This window comes from Pseudopodoces humilis, chromosome 11 (assembly GCF_049639895.1).
Source record: "Pseudopodoces humilis isolate 2021_Gansu_Grassland_sample_001 chromosome 11, ASM4963989v1, whole genome shotgun sequence".
NCBI classification, from domain to species: domain Eukaryota; kingdom Metazoa; phylum Chordata; class Aves; order Passeriformes; family Paridae; genus Pseudopodoces; species Pseudopodoces humilis.
The window spans coordinates 15,821,725-15,843,615 of NC_142210.1; the positions used below are offsets into that span (position 1 = coordinate 15,821,725).

Consider the following 21,891-nt stretch of genomic DNA (forward strand, 5'->3'; position numbering starts at 1 on the left):
AGGCAGCTACACAGAGAGGCTTCACTAAGCATTGTAAACCTGAAAAGATGAGCCTTATAAAGCAATTACAGTTCAGTTAGTTTTCAAGTGGAAAGCCCCAAATGGGAATGGGGTAAAGCTGTGAATCCAGATGTCACTTTCTATTGAACTGAGACCTAGATAAAATAAATACAAAAGTAGCCTGGACAGACTCTGCCTGTCCCACACCCTTATCAGGCAGAAATCCAGGTGAGTGTCAGATGCTTTGCTCCCTGAAACTCATTCCTGCTGAGGAGTTTCATATTGCCTAGAATAGACTCTGGCCACAAACACTCCACCATGAGGCAGAGGCAAGCATCTCTAAATGCTCATGGCACTTGTCTTGCAGCTTTCCATCGGAGGCATCATCATCCTGAAGGACACCAGTGAGGATATGGAGGAGCTGGTTGAACCAGTGGCAGCTCATGGTCCGAAGATTGAGGAAGAGGAGCAAGAACCTGAACCACCAGAGCCCTTTGAGTACATTGATGATTAAGACCTGAGGTACAGTGTAGTGTGCAGTTTCCTTTTTTCATCCCAATTAAGAAAAAGCCTCTTTGTACCAACTGAAGCAGTTACCAGCACCCAGCACTCTTGGTTTAGCTCTTTGACAGCTTCTGTGTCAGATTTAAAAACATGCTCTGTCCTATTTTAAGAATTTGGCAGCTTAGAAGTCCACAAGTTCACTCTTTTGGGTCAGTCCTGACCCAGTTGTACTGAATCTGCTCTCTAATCTGGCAGGCCTAACTACTCTTGAGAAGAGCCTGGCTGGGCAGAGAGCAGTGTAGGGGTCACAGGGACTAGCCAGCTCCTGAAAGATGGTCCCAGAGGGGCAAGTAGTTTACATAACAAAGCTGTCATCTACTTGACCTCAGGGTGCCAGGATTTGTCAAAACAGAACTACTGTTCTGCTTCCTGGAGCCTTGTCTTCCCAGCAGTTCTTAGCAGAATTTAAAGACACTTCAGTCATGGGTTCTGTGATGCTTTCTGAGCCCAACAAAATTATAGCAGTAGATCTGTTTCAGGAAATAAACGGTGCAGTTCTCAGGTTCCTTGGTTAAAGTGCCTGAATGGATGTGCAAGTTTCTCACTGAAAGGCAGAAATCCAGTTGCTTTATTTCCAAACATGGGCTGGCATGTCTCAGGGCTCCCACAAGCAGATATTATGCATTTGAATTGGTGGATGGGCAGGAAAACAAACTCCTTGCTGAAAACTATAAATGTGTCAGTGACAGGCTCAGGTTAGTGTGGGGCCAACCACAAGAAGCCTTAGTTAAATTCTGGTTTCTCTCTCTCTCCCTCCTCCAGGGTCTTGTCATCTAAAGAAGACACTATGCTTGATATCAGAAAGACAGGCATGAAGACCTTCCTATTGAGATCTGCTGTTCAGTGCATGCAGCCCCAATCTGTGCTGAGCTAAAGCTGATAGTCCGTGTTTTATGGCTGAAGAACAGATATATGCTATTTAGTGTACTCTTTCACAAAACCTTGTTTTCAAATAAATATATTAAAAACTCTTGACAGAAAACTTGCTGCTTAAAACAAACAAACAAAAAAGGAAGCCTAACAATTTTTGCTCTCCCCAGATGTTAAAAACTAGACTCAAGTTGTGCATCCTTGTCCAGCAGAGCTTGATTGACTGCTCCTCTGTACAATCATCGGGATCTGAGCAAGGTCACAGCTGCAGCTTGGCCCACCCATAGCACTGATGCTACAGAGTGCAGGTGTCTGTTTGCCAGCAGCTGCACAGATGAGGTCTGCTTCCAGATTCCCTCTGTGATCTTCCCCCTTGCTTATCCTGGTATTCATGTGATGGTGTGGGGCTGACAGAAGGGCTCTGAGTGTTATAATGATGGGGAAATGGGAGCATCTGTCTCTTTTTTTCACAGAAACCCTTTTTGTGTGTGTGCTTTCACTGCTTTTACCAAATATGAGCAAAATAACTGATATGAACAGTTACATTGCAGGCCTACACGGAGTGGACCCAGACATGTAACTTGTCACACTGATGTGTATCATTAGCTAAGGGGGAATTTTAGTCAGGGACATGGAATGAGAAGCAGTCAGAAGGAAGGAACGGTGCTTCACCATTCACTCTCCAGCTGGCCCTTCACCTTTCAGGCTGTAACACTTCAAAGGGTGTCTCAGCAGCAAGCCAGAGACTGCAGCCCCAGTCTGCTGCCAGCAAATGCTGAGTGAAGCTCTGTCGTTCTTTTCGCCGTTCCCAATTAGAACGACAAAGCTCCATGTTTGAAACAGCACGTAAATGAAATGAGGTTTTTCTTGTATCTGTGTGTGAGGAGAGTATTTTATCCATGTGAACATACCACAGTCTGACGTGCATTGGTAATATTGGAAGACAAATCTTGCATTTAGTGCCTGGGAGCTTTTCTAGCAGATGGTTTATTTTGGTTAATGTTACTATAGCAATGGGATAGTCTGTCTTTGTTCTCTGCAAAGCCAAGGGACACTGAGCAGATATGTGGGAATGAAAGCCAGTTTTGAGTCCTAGGCTTCAGGCAGAAGTCCCTCAAGTTGAAATGTCTCAGGTTGCTGGTTAGAGCTTGCAGTTCTCAGCATCATCCAGATCTGTTCTCCAATGGAGTGGAGCCAAGAATGAACCTGAAATGGCTACAGACAATGTTATTGTCAGAAAAGCTGGAAACAAAGAGGGAACCGCTGCTCCAATCCCATGGTCAAATACCTGATATTGTGATGCAAGAAACAGAAGGTGGACAAATGTACATTGGTGAGTCTTCTAGTGCTGCAATTCCTTCCCTTTGAATGGATACCTGTATCCCTTACTCCAGCATGTTCTGCCAATGCCAACCAATATGGTGTGTGGTGTTTTTCATGTAATTTGTTAGTAATGCCTTGTGTGGTAAAATACTGTGAAGAGGAAAAGACACTGGGAGGAGAAAACAACCTGCCAGAGGCCAGATACTGCTAGAGGATTTCTAAAGTGCAAGTAGAAATGCTGGGAACAGCTGGCTCAGAAGGCCCTGAAGTCCTGCATTGGCGCTTTGGCCAAGCTGTGAACACCCTCCTGCTTTTCATAGGACTTTTGGCTGCACTTTTCATTTTGCAACAGATTTTTCAGGGTAATCAAAATATACCTAATGCTTGCTGCAGGTCCTCGGTGTGGCCGTATAAATCTATGTGCAGAGCAGGTCCTGCCCCCAAGCCATTGGGTACTGCCTGGGGCACCATGGAGGACTGCAGATTTTTGTGCTAAACGATTCTCTTGTGCCTGTAAGATCCCTACTGCCTCTGGCAGTGATGTTTCCCCAGAGCTCCCTTAACACAAGCAAATGTAAAAACCTCAGTCCCAAACTGAGGTGCTATTCTGAGCTGCTGTTCTGGGGCCACAAGGTAAGGCTACACACAGATTTTTAGAGCAGATTTTGGTGACTGTGGAAGAAAAAGGCCGTGTGAGCCAGGCTGGGGATGCCTGAAGGGAACAGGGAATTGCCCTGTCCTCACTTTCCCATCTCTGCCACTCATGGTGTTTTTTCTCCAGTGTATAAACGCATGTGGGAAATGTGGCTTAGGATTGAGAACACTTGGAGAAAAGCATCTACTGTTCAGGCTTTCTCCCCCAACTGCTGTTTTTCCCTCCTTGGACATGAAGATGCTGGTCTGTGTCTGAAGAGGCACATGTGTAGCTCAGGCTGTTTTCTTACAGGACAGTACTCAAAAGACTCCAGACAGGACTAGAAAGGCTCCTACAGAGTGCTTTTCAGAGTTTATGTTACAAAATATGTCCAGACTATAGAATGAACCCATACATGAAATTTTTCTTTTTTCCTAATCTCTACATAATTCTTCAGTTTACTAATCAGGCTGCTGAGGTTTGAGGTCATGTGGTGCTTGAATGAGGTGTTGAGCTTTGCTCAATTTCCAGGGTGCTACTTGGGAAATTTGGAAATGGCCAACCTGTGCGTGTTGAAAACAATATAAAGAGGCTTAAACAGCCCTAAGAGGGTTCCAGTAAACCTCTAGGAAGAGTCTAGGAATGTTATGGAGATACAACAGGAAACCTCCAGAAAGACTAGAAAAAAATCAAGGAAATGGCCAGAAATAATCTGGAAAGGTGCTAGAAAACCTCCGAGAAGGCTCTGGAAACCTGTGGGATCCTGCCCCCATGCTAAAGGGTTTGACCAGTTTCTCTGGGGCAGATGAAGCCAATAACCGCTGGCTCGGTGCTTTAAATAATATCATTTAGTTTCAGTGACTCATTAGTGCTGATTTCTGAGGAAGTGCTGCTCTCCTGGGCCTGTCTGGGGATGCTGCAGAGGGACCCACCCTGATTGTTTGTCAGGGGCTAATTGGACCTAAATTCTGACTTTGACAGAGGGAGAGGCTGGGGTGACAGGAAGTGCTTCTAGCACTCCTGACTAATGGGTTTCATCTCAATTAACCCTTGTGTGAATTAAATCACTTCTAATGCTGTTCTGACATATCCCATAGTCCCTCCAGGAGGCCCTGGACATTTCCTTAGCCTCCCATTTCCACTAGTTAACTCAGGTAAAAGTCCCCTGTTTGGCACCATGCTGGAGACTGATGTGGTGATGGAGATGTTGAAGGTAAAGCTCCCAAGGCAAGAAGTCTTCAAGGAGGGAGCTGAGAGCCCTACAGCCTCCCAGCATTGCTATTCCTCCCCTGCAGGGATTTAGTGGCCTCATCTTCTTACCTCTCCCCATCACAGCAGTGTCAGCCTCCCTCTTTCCCCTTCCTTCCAGGCCCAGGCAAAGCTCTTCCTCCTTGCCTTTCAGTGTGAAGGGTGGGCACTGCTGCTAACAGTGATGATATTGGTCATTTATCTCCTGCATCCTGGCAGCTGAAGCACTCTCCACCCTCACCCCTGCAGGCCAGCCAGCCCCAGGCTCTTCTCTTGCTTGCTGCTCTTGGTGTTGGTGACAGGTTGGGTTTTCAGCCCACCTCTGGGGCCACCTTGAGCCTGCAGCAGTGACAGGATGAGTTGGTAATCATGGTCATTTCATGACTTTGCAAGGCTTGTATTGTTTGCTTGTAACCTCTGATGGGACCAATGGGCCGGAAGGCCTTCAACCAAGGGTGCTGATCTTTCCCCAGGGTGGTTTTATATGGAAACAAGGATCTTTGGTCCCCAGTGAAAGTAACTTGGTTGGGCAGGCCTGGTTCAATGTGTTCCTCCAGCACTTGTGGGATTAGCCTGGCCCATGCTCTGTGTCTTAGGAGGAGATGCTGCCCCAGCCTCTGGAGCTGGCTTGACTTGAAATCTCTGAAATACTGTTCTGTGTAGGCAGATGTTCCAGCTGGCAGCAGCCCAGATCTGGAGTTTTGTTTTGAGCTCCATACTCCAGTTCCTGGCACTGACTGTACAGCTAAAGCTCTGGGTTTTGCTCAGAAGAAATACCCGTGCAGGTGCTCAGGTGAGCCATCAGTGTCTCTGCCACTGGGGAATCAGTGTTAGCCACATATGGCAGAGAGGAGACTCAAGACCATAGTCCCAGCCATGTCTGCCCTGGGCACTTGGTCTAATGGGCCCTGACAGGATTTGGTTAAACAATGTCTGGTTTTTAATTTCTGTTTGCAGAGCATGAGCAGAAAATGGGCACAGAAGGGTCTACACAGTAAGGGCCCAGGTGAAGCAGGTCCTGGGGAGCAGGGCAGGGTGCTTGGGGGGACACCTTGGGCTCACTGCCCACTGCCTTGGTGCAGGGTTGGCCAAGAAGGACAGTGGTTGGTTGGCAATAGCATCCCTGGCCAAGAGTATAAATAGCTACTCTGGTGACCCAGGGAAGAATGGCTGCTCAGGCGAGGTTAATTGTCAGCAGAAATTATGGGGACATTGTTCCTCCCAAGATAACCTGCATGGGATGAAGCATGGAGCAAATTTTTCCCCTTCAGAGTGAAGGAAAAAGAGCCTGAAATATTGGTTCAGTGTCTTTGTTCTCAGTTTTAGGGTGGCTCTACCATTTCATTGTTTTTTTCCATTCCATGTCAATGAGAACCAAGATTAATTAACTTTTTGTCTCCCCACCATGCCCTCCCAGAGGAGGAACTGAGATAGCTCCTGCAGGGCTGGGCAAATTCTCTGTTTACTTGAACCTCACATCAAAGTCTTTTTTATTTTTAGCTTAAGCATGAAATCTGGGGTTCAGGGGTGGACAAGTAGTAGCTGAAAATAATTTGCTGGAAACATCTGCATTGGACAGCAGAGTTCATGGGCGCCTTCAAGAGGCCTGGAGGTTTTGCAGTTTCTCCCTGAGTGGTGAGGCAGGAGGCCATTGGTCTGTGTTGGTGGCAGCACCAAAGTTGTGCTGATGTGATGTGGGCAGTAAGGCTCACTGGGACTGTGGATGTTTCTGCTGCTGCTGAAGCTCTCTGTCCTGCTGTTTCTGTTCACCCAGTTCCCAGACTATTTTGTTCATATTTTTTTTTCTTCTAATGGAGCATCTCTAGCTCTTCCTTTCCCCCAGGCCTTTGTTATTTTTGGCTGGAATGCCTTGCTGTTACTGCAAAGCAGCTCCCTCACACATTGGTATTTGCCTTGGTTGGGAGCTTAATGACCGACCCCTGTGTGAGATGAGCACATGGCAGAAAACCCAGCTGGGGGCCCTTACAGGCTGGAGGCACTGAGCTGATGTCATTCCCAACAGAGGCACCCCCAGCCTCCCAAAAGTAGTCCATCTCCCCTGGATGTCTTTTCCTATAGGGAATCTCTGAAGGGTGATCTCTGCTGGGAAGGTACCATCAGCTGTTTTGTTGAGATGAGGGAACAGAGAAAGTGCTGGAGGACTCCCTCCTTCCACCACCAGGGTGGTGGCAGTAGCAAGAAGGTTTTGCAGAGGTGGGAGAAAGCAGCGTCTCCTCCAGGGGCAGTTGAGACACTCAGGGGACTGACATGGTAGGGGAATAGCCTGAGCTGTGGATGCTCCCGTCTTCCTCTGTGAAGTCCTGCTGGGAGAAGAATGCTCTGGCTCCTTCAGCACTGGACTGCAGGTGCCAGGGAGCCTCCTTCGCTGTTTTGCAGTGGAGCTGAAAGGAGCTTTTTTGGGATCCACCAGCCAGTCACTCCTCCCTCTCTGCTCCACATTGAGCAGGCCAGGAGGTTTCTGGATCTTAAGGAGAGCTGAGTTCACCCTGCACCTCCTTCATGCATCCCAGGACACAAAATCAAAGTCTCTGTTGTGCCTCTCCTGGTAAGGACTAGGGCAGGAAATTACTGAAGAAGTGTGATATAAACAGCCTGACACAAGCTCACTGAATCCTCCTGGGGAGAGGCAGAGGAGAGCTGAAACCTGAGGCTCAGCAGCAGCCAAACAAGCCCCATCCAGTGGAGACAAAGCAGCTTTATGGCAGTCTGATGCTGGGGAGAGCAGAGAGGTTGTGCTACTCCATTGCCTTGGTTTTCTGTGAAGACAGCCCTGGGGGAGCATTGCTGTGTAATCCAGAGTGTGAGCAGTATCTCAGCTACCTCAGCACAGGACACTGGTCCAAGCAAACCTCTCTGTCCCCCAGCCAGTCCCAGGAGGAGCTAGTCTGTGTTTCAACCCAACCAACAACAACGTGTCAACTAAAATCTCAAATAACTTCCTATTTATTTATTTATTGCCTCAAAGCCTTCAAAGTATTAATTGAAAATCCAAATAAAAATTTTTTTGGCAATTAAGAGCCAAGGTACAACACAGAAAATAACAGGCTCTTTAAGCTTTGAAAAACATTCCTGTCTTCCCTGCTTGCTTTTGTTTTCAATGCAACCACTTGGAAAGGCTATTGCAAGAAGAAATTTCCTGCAGAATCTTCCACTTGGGCACAGAGAACAGCCTTCTCTTTTCAAACCAAGGAACAGGTTATGATCCAATCTGGGATCTGCAGCTTGCAGAGCCAGTGGCCCAGCCCCAGGAATACTCAACCCTTGGCAGAGATGGCAGTGACACCTGCCCCAAGGAAAATCCAAACTGGGGAGCTGAGATGATGCCCCAGGTGATGATGAATGTCCTTCTTTGGATACACAGGACAGTAGAGTCCTGCTTTTCAGGTTTGAGGCACAAGCTTTGCATTTCCTGATCGAAGCTCAGGAGCATGACACAAGGCATAGCAGCCTTGCCTGCTCACCGGAGGAGAAATTCTGCAAGAATGTGAGGAGAAAACGAACAAAAAAATACAATCAAGCAAAGCCCAGATCCCACACACCCTTCCCACCACCCTGCCCAGGGCATGGTGTCAGTTCTGTCTGGATTCTCAGAGGAGAAAGCCAGCTGGAGGCACATCAGCCTGAAAAATTAGACTCTGTAAATCCATTTCTTTGGCCATGGGCAGTGCCTGATCATCACCAAAACAAAGCAGGTGAGAGGGAACACGGGAAAGTGCAGCTGCCTTTACAGAGAAGGGCAGCTGCAGCTGTTCTGCTTCAAAACCTTGGAGCCACTCTCTAAGGTGAGTCTTTCACTCCTTTAAAAATTTAAAAGGACAGGTGACAAACTGGAGGAGGAGTTCACAGCCTCATGGAATCCATTGTCTGAATCCTGAAGGCTGCACTCACAGTGGAGGTGAGGGGGCTATGAATGGACAAGGGAGCCAGTCCTTCCTCCCCCAGGGATGAGCCAAGTGCCTGACAGGCTCACGCAGGAAAAACATCAACATTAATAGTTGAAGTTTGCTATTGTGGGATCCCTGAAAGCTTGTAGGGAACAGAAAGATGAAGCCTCTGGTGTAGAGATACTCCCTTTAAATACAGAGTATATCCACTGTTTATGTTGTTAGAAGTTTGGGGTGTATAATCGCTATGCTTTTTTATATACATAGAAATTTGGTATTTAGTATAGAAACATCCTAACCCAGAAATCTCAGTTGCCAGCTCACTCACCACCATCCTGACCACTTAACAGCACTTGCAGCAACTCCAAAGCTAACTCAAATGCTAATTGTCACACACCCAGGGAGCAATGAGAACACAAACTAACACTCAGAAATTTCCTGTTACTTCCTAGGAATTATCTGGTGCTATTTATAAAATAACCATGGGCCTTCTAGAAATTTCAGTGGGCTTTCTGTGGATTTTCAGTAGGCTTTTTAGGAACTCAGACTGGACTCTAGGAATTCTCCATCACTGTCTGAAAATTTCTTTGTGCTTTTCCGGTATATCCTTGTTCTTTCTAGGAATTACAGAGAGATTTGTAGGGCTTATGGGCTGGAATTCCAGGGTCCTTTCTGAACAGTTTGATGTGCGTCCCAGAAATTCCAGCTAAGGAATCCCACTTTAGAAGACTTAAAGGAACAAAGATGGTGCTGCGCTGTCTGGCTGTGGGAGATGAAGAAGAATGGGTCTTTTTGGCGGAAAACAAGACTGTAGGAAGCGGGGCCGAGGCTCTGGGCAGGAGCTAACTGATCATACAATGTTGTTTTACAGCGTGGAGCTAACATTTGCGGGAAACTTAATGATAATGCGAAGAACTTCATTAGCACTGTTAATTGAAAAAGGGACAAAAAAACTCGGTAAGGGACTTAGCCAATCATTCCCTTTGCTTTGGTGGGGCTTCCATCAGGTAAGGATTTGTCGGACACGTGCGGTGCTGGCACGGCTCATCCGGCCGCCTCCTCCGCCGTGCTCGGTCCCTGCCAAGCTCCGCCCTCCTCGCCCGACATCTCTTTCAAACGAAACTTCCAAGCGAGAAGGCTTTTCCCTGCCCAAGGCAGCGAGGGCACAAGAGCCCCCGTTAAGGCCGTTCGTCATTTAAAAACCCGAACCGACCCCAGACGCTCCCGGAGTCACCTCAGGCCGGGGCACCCGGCGCTGCAGCTCCGCCCGCCGCCCGACAGGCGGCGCTGTCCGCCCGACTGCCGCGGGCACGCCCCCGCCACGTGACGCGCCGGTTCCGGGTGACGATTGGCTGAGAGCGGTCACGTGCGCGGGACGCTGCGCGCGGGAGGGGCCGCGGTTGCCGGGGTGACACCGGCGGCGGCTCAGGGGAGATTGGGACAGGTGGGAATGGGGACAATGGGGACAGGGGAGATTGGGGGACAATGGGACAGGTGGGAATGGGCGATAGGGGGAATGGGGGACAGGGGACAATGGAGACAGCGGAGATTGGGACAGGTGGGAATGGGGGACAGGGAGAAATTGGACACATGGGAATGGGGGGAAAGAGGGACTGGGGGTAGCAATGGGGGATGGGGGGACGGGGTAATGGGGGCAGGGGGAGTGGGGGGAGAGGAGAGATTGGGATAGGGGAAATTGAGGGACAGGGGGGATTGGGGTGGGTGGGAATGTGGGAGAGGTGGAACTGCAGCAAGGAAGAGTGTGGTGGAGGAGGGACTGAGACAGGGAGGATGTGAGGCAGTGGGATGTGGGACAGGTAGACCGAGGGTGTCTGTATGTATCTGTGTGTCCGTGTATCTCCTCATGCCCTCTGGAGACGCCGTGGCTGCTGGGCTGTGCTGTGTGAGCCCTGTGCTGTGCACTAACACTCCCTTTTTTGCCATTTTCCAGCTTTATCAGCGATGAGAAGTAGCAGCAGCCCCTAGCAATGGGTGATGTTTTAGCGTATGAAGCTGAGTTACTTGGACTAGTGAAAGAGGTTGGTATTCTGTCTTTATTTATTTTATTTTTTTCTCCTTTTTTTTTTTTTTTGGTTGAAATGATTCTTGCTTGCCAAGATATCTCAGTGTTTGCATTCAGAGCCAGGTATTGTAACTGAGGTCTAAATTCTGGAGTTATTTATCTGGCTAAGTGTTGCTAAACTCTGAAATCATGCTGACTCCTGTCATGCTCTGTCAGTTCAAAAGGCTCAATGTCCATTAAATGCCAGCAGTAAATTTTCTTCTTTGGTTGAATGAAATTACTGGTTAAACCAAGAGGCATCATTGTTTCAGAGTGGGTGTATTCAGTTGTCTCTAGGATGCAGGAGGAAATTGAGAGACGGTATTTTCCTACCACAAGGTATCAGTTTTTGGTTTATCACTTTGCAGTCTTTGGCATTTATGGACCATCCTGCAGAGAAACTGGCATTTCATGGTTCATTTGTTGAAGCATTAATCACCTGAAAAAGAATTAATCATTTATTGAAGCATTATTTATCTTACAAATTTTGTTCTTCTGTTTTTATCTTGTAGTATTTGGATTTTGCCGGATTTCAAGAAACTGTAAAAGTGCTTAAAAAGGAATGTAAAATGAAAGGGAAGCCGCTATCTAAACCAGCAGATGTTTCCTCAGAAGATTCATTGCCTGTTCAGGTAATGCATCATTTACATTTATTTTGAGTAATACTGAAAACAGAGGCCACTGACCATCCTGTGAGTTACTACAACAGTGAGCTGTCTGAACAGATTCTTGATTATTTGAGGAAATCTTCTGGCAGTCTTCTTCCAGCACAGAAACATTGAAGTTTAGGGTTGGGGATATTTTTTTTTTCAGAACTGCACTCATTTTGAACTCAGGGCACCAGTTTTGATTTACTTTAAGTACTTTAAGTACTTTAAGTTTTTACTGATATGCTTGAAAATTTGGGCTTTGCTTCTTGTATTGATGGTTGATTCAGGCTCTCAAAGATGCTAAAGATACATGATGAAAGAATATTTGGGGGGGTCATTGAATGGTGGGAGATTTTTGAGTAAGACTTTTAACTGGAAGTGTTCAGGTGGCACTGGTATTCTTCATTCACTAACATGCCGCTGAGAAAATGTGGCTCTTTTGTGTTTGGATTTTCACTTGGTGCTTTTCTGTTTCACAGGAAGAGATGCTTTCAGCATTTGAGGATGGTGATCAGAAAGTTTTCTTCCAGCTCTGGGAGGAGCATATTTTGTCTTCAGTCCATGACAGTGATCCAGTTGCTCAGAACCTGGAGTTCTATCTCCATATCTACTTTGCCACCTTCCTCTTGAAACAAACAATGGGAAAGCCAGTAAGTTTACTTCACAATTCAAACCTCAGATTGCTGTTGTCATTTTACTTCATTTATTTATCTTAAGTGTGGATGAGGATGGGATGTTTTCTATGAATCATTCCAAGAACATGTATCCAATTTTGGCCACAGTTAGTTCAACCAGATCCTTTGTATTGTGGAGTACAGAGATGGAAGTTGGAGCTGTCCTTATCCCAAAGTTCCTGAAGTATTTCAACTCAGAAAATACCAAAATGGCAATACTTTCACACTTGTAATTGTAGATCATAGCAGATTCTTACAACACTTACTTTGCTCTGAGTTTGGACTGAAGCTGTGAGTTGAAATATCATAATTTCTGATGAAATGGGAAAGCTAGCTCAATATATAATCCCAAGATGTTATACAGTAAAATCTGTTACATGGGACTTTTATGATGAAGAGACAGTTAAGTCACTTGGACTCAGCCAGATCAGCCAGGGCTTAATAGCTCCTGACTTTCACCTGTCAGCTGCTCAGGAGTATCTGGATGCCTGCAGTCTGTTTTCCAGCCTCCAAGTAGCTTTTGTTCTGTTCTGTGTGCCAGCTCCACTTACCACTGCTCTGCAAGTGAATTTTTTTTTCTGAACTTACCACTGAAATAAAACATGTCTAAAGTAGGGTTTCCTCTCTGACCCGAGTGCAGCAATGGCATTTTTCTTTAAAAATCTAGCCTAAAGAGAGCAGAAATAATTTATATACAAAAAGCAATTGTCTGTCTCTTCTTTCTTTGGACTTGGATGACAGAAATAACAGCATTGGTTCACATTTTCCTTTATGACTGGTGAAAACTTACAATATGTTCTCCAGTTAAATAAATACTGGTTTTTAGATAACAAATATTCTGTAATTTCAAACTTGATACTCATATACTTGGGTCTCGTCTTTTATTTGCTAGCTTTACAGTGCATTCAGAATGGTAGTTTTCTAAATTAAATCTGCTGCTGTATTTCCTAGGACAAATCTGAACTTGAGGAAAGGATTTCTTATTTTAAGTCATACCTGGAAACAAAAGGAGCTGCACTGAGCCAGACTGCAGAGTTTCTTCCCTTCTATGCTTTGCCTTTTGTTCCGAACCCCATGGTACATCCTTCATTTAAAGAACTTTTCCAGGTAAGTATCTGTGTTGCAGAGATGATTTTATGATGACTTACACTGAGCACTCTCTGCTCACCATGGGGGTGGATGTTTAGAAGATGACTTCCAAAGCTGTGGTTTAATGTTCCAAAGTATTGCTGGCAATATTTTTGGAGGAGGTACAGCCACCATTTCAACTGCTGGTGGCTTGCTCCTGAGTGCAAAACTGCACCTCAGCTTCTCTGTTGTGCTGGAAATGTCTGGTTGCTTGGCTGCACTTGGACTGGATCAAGGAATTGATTTCTTGCCTGTGAATGTGTGTGTAAACATCTCCCAGGTACACATACCTACACAAATTTGTTTGTAAAGCATGTATAGTATTTTTTAGAGTTATTTGCTCTGAATGCTTCCCTGACTATGTGGACAGTTGTGCTGGCCTGGCTGAACAGCTGTGGGCAGCCACTCTGGTGCAAGGAGGTGTCTTCAGCCTGCATTGCTGCCACACTGCTTTTGATGACAAATCAAAGCTTAAGTGATACTTCCGCTAGGGCTGACTTTGGATATACAGCTGATGAGGAACTCCAGTTTAACACCAAAAAAAGGCATATCCTGCCATTTTCCTTCAGGACTGCTATAAATAATTACATAGACTGGTTGACCTCAGAGATGGAATATGACTACTCTTTTTAAATTATACTTGGCAGCATTTCTTTTTAATGCCTTATCTAGATGAGATCCTCAGGTTTATTCTGAGTAACCCAATGTCCAAGCTCTTAGTCCACACTCACTCATATTTTCTTGTGGGAATTGTTCAGCTCATTCCATTTTAATGTTGAAACACAGACTGTTTTATGTTTGAGAAAGAGCAGCAGTGAGTCACTAGTTTACTAAGCAGAGTTCTTATGACATATATTTTTCTCAGGCTGATGCTTTATATAGCTGGAATTCCTGTCAGTTTGTGTAATACATCTTTAAAAATCATATGCACTCCTCTCTGTAGGAGACAAGGTTTCTTTGGTAATATACAGCATGCTGTGGTACACCACTGTCTGGGTACTGAGCTGGTAAATGCAGCAAGTAAATTCTGTACATTCACCAGCTGGTGAAATAAGGGCTAATCTGAGCTGTGAGAACAACTTGTGACATACATGTATACAGCACTAAATTTAGGGAGCTCCTGCTACTTGTTGGAAGACAGAGCTGGTTTTCTTGGTTTTTTTCTTTTCTTTATTTTTTTTGGTGGCTGACTTTTCCTCAAGCAGAAACCAGCTTCACTGAAGGCTTGAAATAGAAGACATGAGTATTTGGTGGATTCCTAGGTGTGACTTTCTTCTTTAACTGCTGTTTTCTTGTACATATGAGACACTACGTCAGGCAGAGGACACTATTTCAGTTAATGTTGTTGGTCTGTTCTGCTGGTCTGTTTTTCCTGCATGAGCTGTTTTTCTCCAAATCCTTATTTTAGAAACATTGTACCCACCAGTGTCATGTCATCAGGGTTGCTGAAGTTATTGACAAAAATTAAAATTCCCGGATCTTGTTAGGAGCAAAGGATGAAAACTGAGCAGTGCAAAATTATGAATTTTGTACTCTATTTAATACATGTGAAAATAATTTTTTATCTTTTTCTCAAGTTGCTTGTCTTTTAAGGTGCTTTTACGTTCGGGGCAGTTGCTGCATGTGCGTACAAGGCACTGACACTGTGTGATAGTTTGTACTTTAAATAAAGCTACATTGTGTTTCTAGAATTCTTGTTTAGGGATAATACTGAAGTCCCCTCTGATTTCTGTATGCTTTTATGGAGAGGGAGCAAACACTCACTTCAGTAACAGTAGAGGGAAAATCTTTTCAAGCCAATGCTGGCTGCCTTGTTTACTAGTGGGAAGTTGCTGTGATCCAAGCAGTACTTTCTGCAGAGTGTACATATTTGGTGAATAACTGTCATTATTTATTTTTCTTTTCAAGGATTCTTGGACATCAGATTTAAGGACAAGGTTGGAGAAGTTCCTGTCTCTGAGTCTTAAAGCCAGACAGACTCCTCGGCTTCTCACTATATTTGTATCCTTCTAAGAAAACACTTCACAGATAATGAGAAATACTGTAAAGAGGCAGTATAATTTATTGCAAGAGTGTGCTGCTAAGATTTATTGCAGAATTGCAGTAACGTTACAGCTCAGTGTTTTTATGATAGGAAACATTGCTAATATTCCACATTGAAAAATAAACTTTTGAAAAAGTCATATAAAGACCATGTACAGATCCATATGAACCTACATGTTTATCATGTGATCATTCTTTGTTTCCATGTATAAATGCAGGATACCCAAAGTCACCAACCTGACCTGACTTCTTTCTTAGTATTTCTCAAGTTATTAGTCTTTTAAATTAGCCATTTCAGGGACTAGCTGAAAGTTTTCCAGGGTTTTAGGGGTTCTAGAAATTATTTGGTTACTCACAGCTCAGCAAAAGGTCTCAAGTTCCTAGACAACATTTTGAGTTGTGCACTTACAAGTTGACATTTTTTGTATATTTATTTTTATGTATTTATTGTTGATCTATGTATTCTGTGGAGTATCAGGCACTAGCTGTTGGCTGGGGCAGTAGAAATATCTGGCTTGGTTGAGTTTCTCATTCTGAGTCTCTGGAACAAACACTGAAAAGAGGGGCATTTTCCTGAACTGCTCTAACTCATGCAACAGAAGGAGAGTGGACAGTGCAACAAAGGTAAATACTGGGCTGTGGTAAGGACATTCTGTAAAATTGTCAGGGGCTGTGAAAGCAGTGGGAGGTTTACCTGCAGGAGTAGGGAAACCAGTGATGCATGGCAGAAATCCAGACCCCAGCTTTGGTGGTAGCTATTGATGGCTTTTCAAGCTCAGTGAGGTTCAACCAGTCGATAAGTATCAATAAGTATGGACTGGGAATGGGAAAGGGCCTAGTAGTGGGATTTGTATTAAGCATCTCTTCTGTCCTGAAACGTGGTAAAAACAAGTGGAGAACTCCATGCAAAGTGCATACCAGCTCTCCTTTTCTAGTTCTGATGAAAGTTAAGTTACCTCAGATTCCTTTGCCTTGCTTACAGGTTTATGTCTCATTCAGTTGTTCTGGTGATTGTCTGATGAGCTTAGACAAAGTTGATTTTTGTTCCTATTTACTCATTTTGTTTACATAGCCTCCTGAAATAGTGCATATTAGTATCTCCTGAATAAGAATGTGTTAATTTAAGTGTGACTGGCTGATGTGTTAAATTTTGAGGTAAGATGCTTATACACACTTTAATGTGTATGTGTGATTTGTGGCCCTTTAGAAATAATAATTTCAGTACAGAATCCTGTTAGATTTTGATAAAACTTGAAATATGTGCCTTTTAAAAATCACTTCAATAAATAGAACTTAGGTTTCCAACTACCTTGCATTCATTTTTTCACTTGACTTTCTGCATACACTTTCTGGTTAGGGAGCTGCATGAGACCAGTTGGATTCTTAAAATTACTTTTTCTCTCGAGTTATTTTAATCTGTAGATTTACCCTGAGGATTTACTTTTTGTAGATTGAATTAAGCAGAAAGTTAGGTTTTCTCCCAGTGGGAGTTCCAGGTATTTTCTTTGTTATTTTGTGCTTTGTGTTGTTGCATTAGACTTTCACTGAATAATAGAAAGGTCTTTTGGATTTTTATTTTCCTTAGTTACACTAAGTTACACTTTTTCCTTGTGGAGGACTTTCCTGAAGGCAATAATCCCGTGCTCTTACTCAAAAAAAAAAAACAATTATGCAATTGGACCTGACTTACTTGGGGCCTAATTATTTCTAATTTGGGCAGGTCCTGTGCTTTGTACAGGGACTGTCATGGAACTCAATTCATGTAGGTCAGCTTTAATTTGCAGATCTGTTATGTGCCTTGGAGGTTGAGTCAGTTTGGATTTTTCATAAAGGTTACTTGAGGACTGTCTCATATGAAGGTTTTGGATCCAAGAGGTTATTTTTGTAGTATCCTGCTCACATCACATGGGATCCACAGTGCTTACTCGCTGCTGGAGAATATTTACTTTATCAGTGAAGGGGAAATGCAAAGTAAATTTATAGGCAGCACATGAATGAAGAGCAGTATGGCAGAGTCCTGAAAGCAGCCTTTTGTAAATAGTTGCCAGTCATCAGTGTGACATGCTGAAGTACTTCAAGTTTGGGTGGGGTGGTGTAAATGCTTTTGCGGGTGTTCTGGAGTGTTCAGTGTGTTTACCTTGCCTGATTTACCTGCAACAGTGGCTTTTTACCCATTTGCTAAAAAAATTTCAATTCCTGTATGACGTTCAAAGCTATTTGTGTGGCAGTTGTGCTTAACTTACAGTTCTCCCATATGTTTTCAGTTTGGCTGGAAAAGCAGAGATTGCAGAATAGTTGGCATTGTGCACAGGGAGCTTCAGACCTTCTTTGTGTCCTCTCTGCTAACAGGAGCTGAGGGAATGAAGTATTTGGAAGTGTGTTCGGCTGCTGTTCCCTTCACTGCCTCCTTACAAATCTGTGGATGAGTTCACAGCCACTCTTCCACCATTTTGGGGAGGGGGAGAGTGGAGGAAATGTGTCAAGCTCCTGCACTATAGAAGGTGGAACGTGACCTACCTATCTGTGGAGATTTGCTAAAGTCTAAATGACTATTTGTGTGGGAAAATGTCAGTTTAGAATACAGATAGTAACTTTTAAGCAAGAAGGAGACTCCGGCTTCTCCTAAGAGCAAGATCCAGTATCCAGTGGCAGCTCCTGAGACCTGCAGCTCCTCTGCTCAGTGCTCTGCTTCACTGTGTGCAGGAACTCAACTAGCTGGAGTCAGTGCTTCTGGACAAGTATGCAAAGGTGGCTGAGATTAGAGAGAAATATAGCAAGCACAAGTTCAGGAAGTGTGTTTCAGGTGTAGGTAAGTTGTAAAGGAAAACAGCCATCTCTCAGAGAGAAAAGGTTATCATGGACTTAAGTGCATATGTATAACTCTTTGGCTGCTTGTAGGAACTGGAGTTAGAAAACCTGACAATTACACATATGAGAGAGCAGGCAAGAATTCTGGTAGAAACGTGCAGTAGTTCAGATGATGCCTAGTGCCAGCATCTTCGTTTGGCAGAGTCACAAGCTTTACTGTATCTTGTATCTTCATACACCAGGAGATTACTCCTCTGTGCTGTATTTTTCCCTCTTTTCATCCACATATGAAGAGTGTTTCTGGTAGGCGTTTGGTCCAGAGCTTTTTTTTCCTCCTTGATAAGCTTATCATACATGCAGAGCATTTGTCAGTGCTGGGAGTTGTGTCTGGGGAAGAGAGAAGCCACAGTGTTACTCTGATTCCTGTAATGGTGCAGTTTCATCACTACTGCAAGGTGACATAACTGTCACCTGAAATGCCTCAGAAAGGTACCATTTCCTTTTACCAAATCTGGACTGGTATGGTAATGATTTAACGTTTTAAACAAGGAATTCAGTGCTCATTTTTACCTGGGCTGGTAGCTCCCTGATTTGTCTAAGTGAATGCTGTTGCAGGGATATGGCAGGAACGCAAGGAGGGAATGGGGCAGCACAGGACCAGCTCTTCCAACAGCTGTCTGAACTTGGAACAGCTGCTTGGCAGTGATGAGAGCTTCCTGTTCTTTTGGCAAGAGAAGCTGTCATGAAAGAATTTCCCCTTTTCAGTAAATTACTTATGTGTGAGAAGATAGTGATATAAAAATACAAGATATGCCAAGGCTTTGTGATTCCTCTCGGACACCTTTTTCTCAGTTTATTATTGATAATCCCTAGATTTAACAACCAAGGGGTAAAATTGGACCCTTGTTTCTGAATTTCCAAGACTAGTGTTCATGAGCTGCACTGAGTTTTGGTTATGTAGATTTTTCCTACTGACTGCAGTTGGAAGACTTTGGAAATTTTACCCACTGGGCTATGAAAAGTAAGTGAACTCTGAGAAGGTTTAGGCTTTCTGATTCGGTGTTTCCAACTTTCCTCTGAGTGAAAGTCATCCTCTAGGATACATCCATTGGAAATTTTTGAATTGAATGTGTAGTGTCACAGTTAAATAAAATTATATTCCCATTTGGTTATCTAGGCAACAGAATAAAGTGCTGGAATAGCTAGTTTTCTGCAGTGGCTGCTCTCAGAATCTTTATTAGTTTAGAAAAATGTTCTCATTTTGAAGCTGTATCATATTAAAGCTGTGGTGGCAGTTTAACAGTAATGGCAGTGAAATAAAAAATCAAATTTATCATAAATAAATCAAATTATCATAAATAATATATAAATAATAACTAGAGGAGTAAAATTATCCTTGTAGGCAAATTCCTCACCTCAGAAATTGATGGTGTCCTTTCAGAATAGTAAAAATGCTTGTGGGTTCTTTTGTCCTTTTGTTTGAATAGGTGATGCTATTTCTTTTTTTTTTTTCTTCTCTTCACAGAAATGATGCAGCATCTTCATCAACAGTTAGTGAAGTGTGAGCACAGGTATATGACCAACCTGAAACAATTTTATGAATTGCAGATGAGCCACCATAATCTCCTTGGAGTCACTGCAGAGCTGGTGGATTCTTTGGAGGCCACAATCACTGGCAAAATGGTAAGAGATGACCCAGATGTGCACTTGCTTCCACACCCCCCAGAAAATGGAGACCAAAGGGTGAATTAAGCTTCATAGTTATGAGCATTTCTGTTTGAGTTGTGGCTCTTTATTAATGAACCAGCACTTTGGATGAGCAGTTCTCCCATTGCCCTGGTGAAGGAGGATAAAAGAAGGGCAAAAAATGAGTTTAATTGGGCTGGCTCAGAAACCTTGAAAAAATTATCACCATCTCACAAGACATCTCAGATCCCTTGATCTTGACATTAGCAGTGATTAGAGGGCATTTCAGTGATTACTGACTGCAGTCCAGCCTATCAACAATTGTTGTGTATTTAAAACTTCAGTCAGGTGTGTTTTGAATTCCACGGTAGTGGAAACACTCTTATCCAAAATTTTGATGAGGAAAAGCTTTGCTGTCTGTTCTGCTAAACTGGACTTGTTAATTTGATAAAGGGAACTGGGAGATAGGAGTGAGTTGAGTTATTCATCATATGAAATGGGCCACATGTTTGTGACTGGAGAAGGTGCAACTTTATTAGTAGTATTTTTTATATGAAGTTGATTGTCTTTTTCATGTATTGTGCTGTGTCCTCTAGAAGCATAAATTCTGTGTAACCTGAAGGCTGTTCTTATGGCAGATGTTCGTGGCCTCTAGGTGCTTTTAAAGAAACTGAATTGTTAGCAGGGAGAATGACCTGGCATTTCCTGTGTTGCCTGCTGAAAAGTCAATATGTACCTTCCTCCTGTCATCATCATGAACACCTTATGGTTTATTACTCTGCATCTGCGATCACTGCTCGCTATTACTGTAGGGAAGAATTTGCATGTAAGGGTGGATTATGCTTTACTTCACGTTAGGGAAGGTATCTGCTCAACAATAAAATCAGTCATTCATTTCCTCCCTCCCATTTCACCCCTCCGTGCTCTCCAGGCGATATCCAGTTACCCTCTGTGGTTGGGAACGGGGCGCTGCTTCTCTTCTGTTGTGGATATTGTTCAGGTTCCTTTGTGAGCCTTGTGCAGGGCACTCGTTTGATGCTTCCCGAGTGTGTCCAGCTGAGGGTGCTCTTCTGTTATGGAGTCTGGATTCTGTCATTCCTGAATCCAAAGTGGAGCTGGGTACTGAACAAAGTGATATTGAAGTTACAGCGTTCTGAATTTGAAGGGGTTCATTCTTCTGCTGAAGGTCTGGGAATATCAGAAGTGTCCCCAGTTGCATTTTTATAATCTCAGTCCTCTCATCTCTCTTCTGGGGAAGGTACTAATTCTCCTGAAATTCAGCTGTTCTGTTGTGGTGTAGATTTCCCAAAACAAAAGAACTAAACCCACTGAGATGTTTTGCATTGTAAAACAAAGTGCTGTACTGCATAATTCATATTTATTCTCTCTGCTGTGCAAGACAGTTGTGTAAGTTCTGCTCCTCAGGTAAACAACATGTCAGCACTGTTTCAAGCTCAAAACTATTTAATTTTTAGATTTGATTTGATTTTTAACTTTTTGATTCACAAAAATCTGTATGTAAATAGGGGTATGACAAAATCTGGTTTTCTTCTAGACTCTCAGTGTTTAACACTAGTTTTGTGAATAGTATAACAATTCTCAGATAAAGAAAATTTACAGTTTTTAAAATTTCTGAACAGGATGGTGGTTGCAGTATATACCTTGTGCTTGTGTCAGTGAGCCTCAGATGTATGATTTCTTACTCTTTAACAAAACCAAACAAACAGCCTTTTAATATAGAAACATTTGTCTGGTAGAAAGTGTAAGTTTTATGTAATCCTGTTCTCACTTTGTTTCCTAATTTTTAGATTACACCAGAGTATCTTCAAGGTGTTTATGCTTGCTTATTTAGCAATCATTTGAGACAAGCTGTAGCACACAACATTGACTTCACAAGGCCTGGAACTGTAAGTAGTATAAATGTTTGGGATTTTTACAGCAACTATCTTAAAAGCCAATATTACTTAAGCTATGTATAGAACAATAAATGTTCTATAATGGGAAAGACAAAACATAATGTGCTGAAGCTTGTATAAGAATATGGCAATACATTGTTCTGTTGATCTCAGATGCTGGTCAATGATCTGGTTGTACAGTTATAGCTGTGTAAGTATGGTTAATTCTGTTACTGTGAGGACAGGAAGATTTGTATCTGTTAAAATGCTAACAAAATGCTTTAAAAAACCCCAAACCAAATCCTAAAACTAATTTTCTGAGTGTGGTTTGATGGCACATCTTAGTCAGTTTAGTTTAGCTAAAAAAGGGGAGTGGTGTTGCTCAGCTCTAGACTCATGCT

The 21,891-nt window shown here is 43.5% G+C and overlaps 2 protein-coding genes across 8 annotated transcripts in view; both read left to right on the plus strand.

Moving 5' to 3' along the window:
* Positions 1–1,537, plus strand: part of PSMD1 (proteasome 26S subunit, non-ATPase 1) — a 65,232-nt gene extending 63,695 nt beyond the window's left edge. The window contains exons 24-25 of the mRNA XM_005525001.3: positions 368–522; positions 1,327–1,537. Of these exons, the coding sequence (XP_005525058.1) occupies positions 368–514 (147 nt within the window). The 3' untranslated portion in view covers positions 515–522; positions 1,327–1,537. The remainder of the gene's footprint in view (positions 1–367; positions 523–1,326) is intronic.
* Positions 1,538–8,528: 6,991 nt separating this feature from the next.
* ARMC9 (armadillo repeat containing 9) overlaps positions 8,529–21,891 on the plus strand; it is a 78,224-nt gene continuing 64,861 nt past the window's right edge. For 6 of the 7 annotated variants that reach the window (XM_088061017.1, XM_088061019.1, XM_088061020.1 and 3 more), the window contains exons 1-9: positions 9,896–9,988; positions 10,496–10,583; positions 11,119–11,238; positions 11,736–11,906; positions 12,882–13,037; positions 14,967–15,059; positions 15,701–15,725; positions 19,435–19,592; positions 21,404–21,502. In XM_088061017.1, the coding sequence (XP_087917143.1) occupies positions 10,533–10,583; positions 11,119–11,238; positions 11,736–11,906; positions 12,882–13,037; positions 14,967–15,059; positions 15,701–15,725; positions 19,435–19,592; positions 21,404–21,502 (873 nt within the window). In that variant the 5' untranslated portion in view covers positions 9,896–9,988; positions 10,496–10,532. Of the gene's footprint in view, positions 8,556–9,415; positions 9,502–9,895; positions 9,989–10,495; positions 10,584–11,118; positions 11,239–11,735; positions 11,907–12,881; positions 13,038–14,966; positions 15,060–15,700; positions 15,726–19,434; positions 19,593–21,403; positions 21,503–21,891 lie in introns of those variants that run through there. The other variant, XM_088061018.1, reaches the window with a different exon arrangement.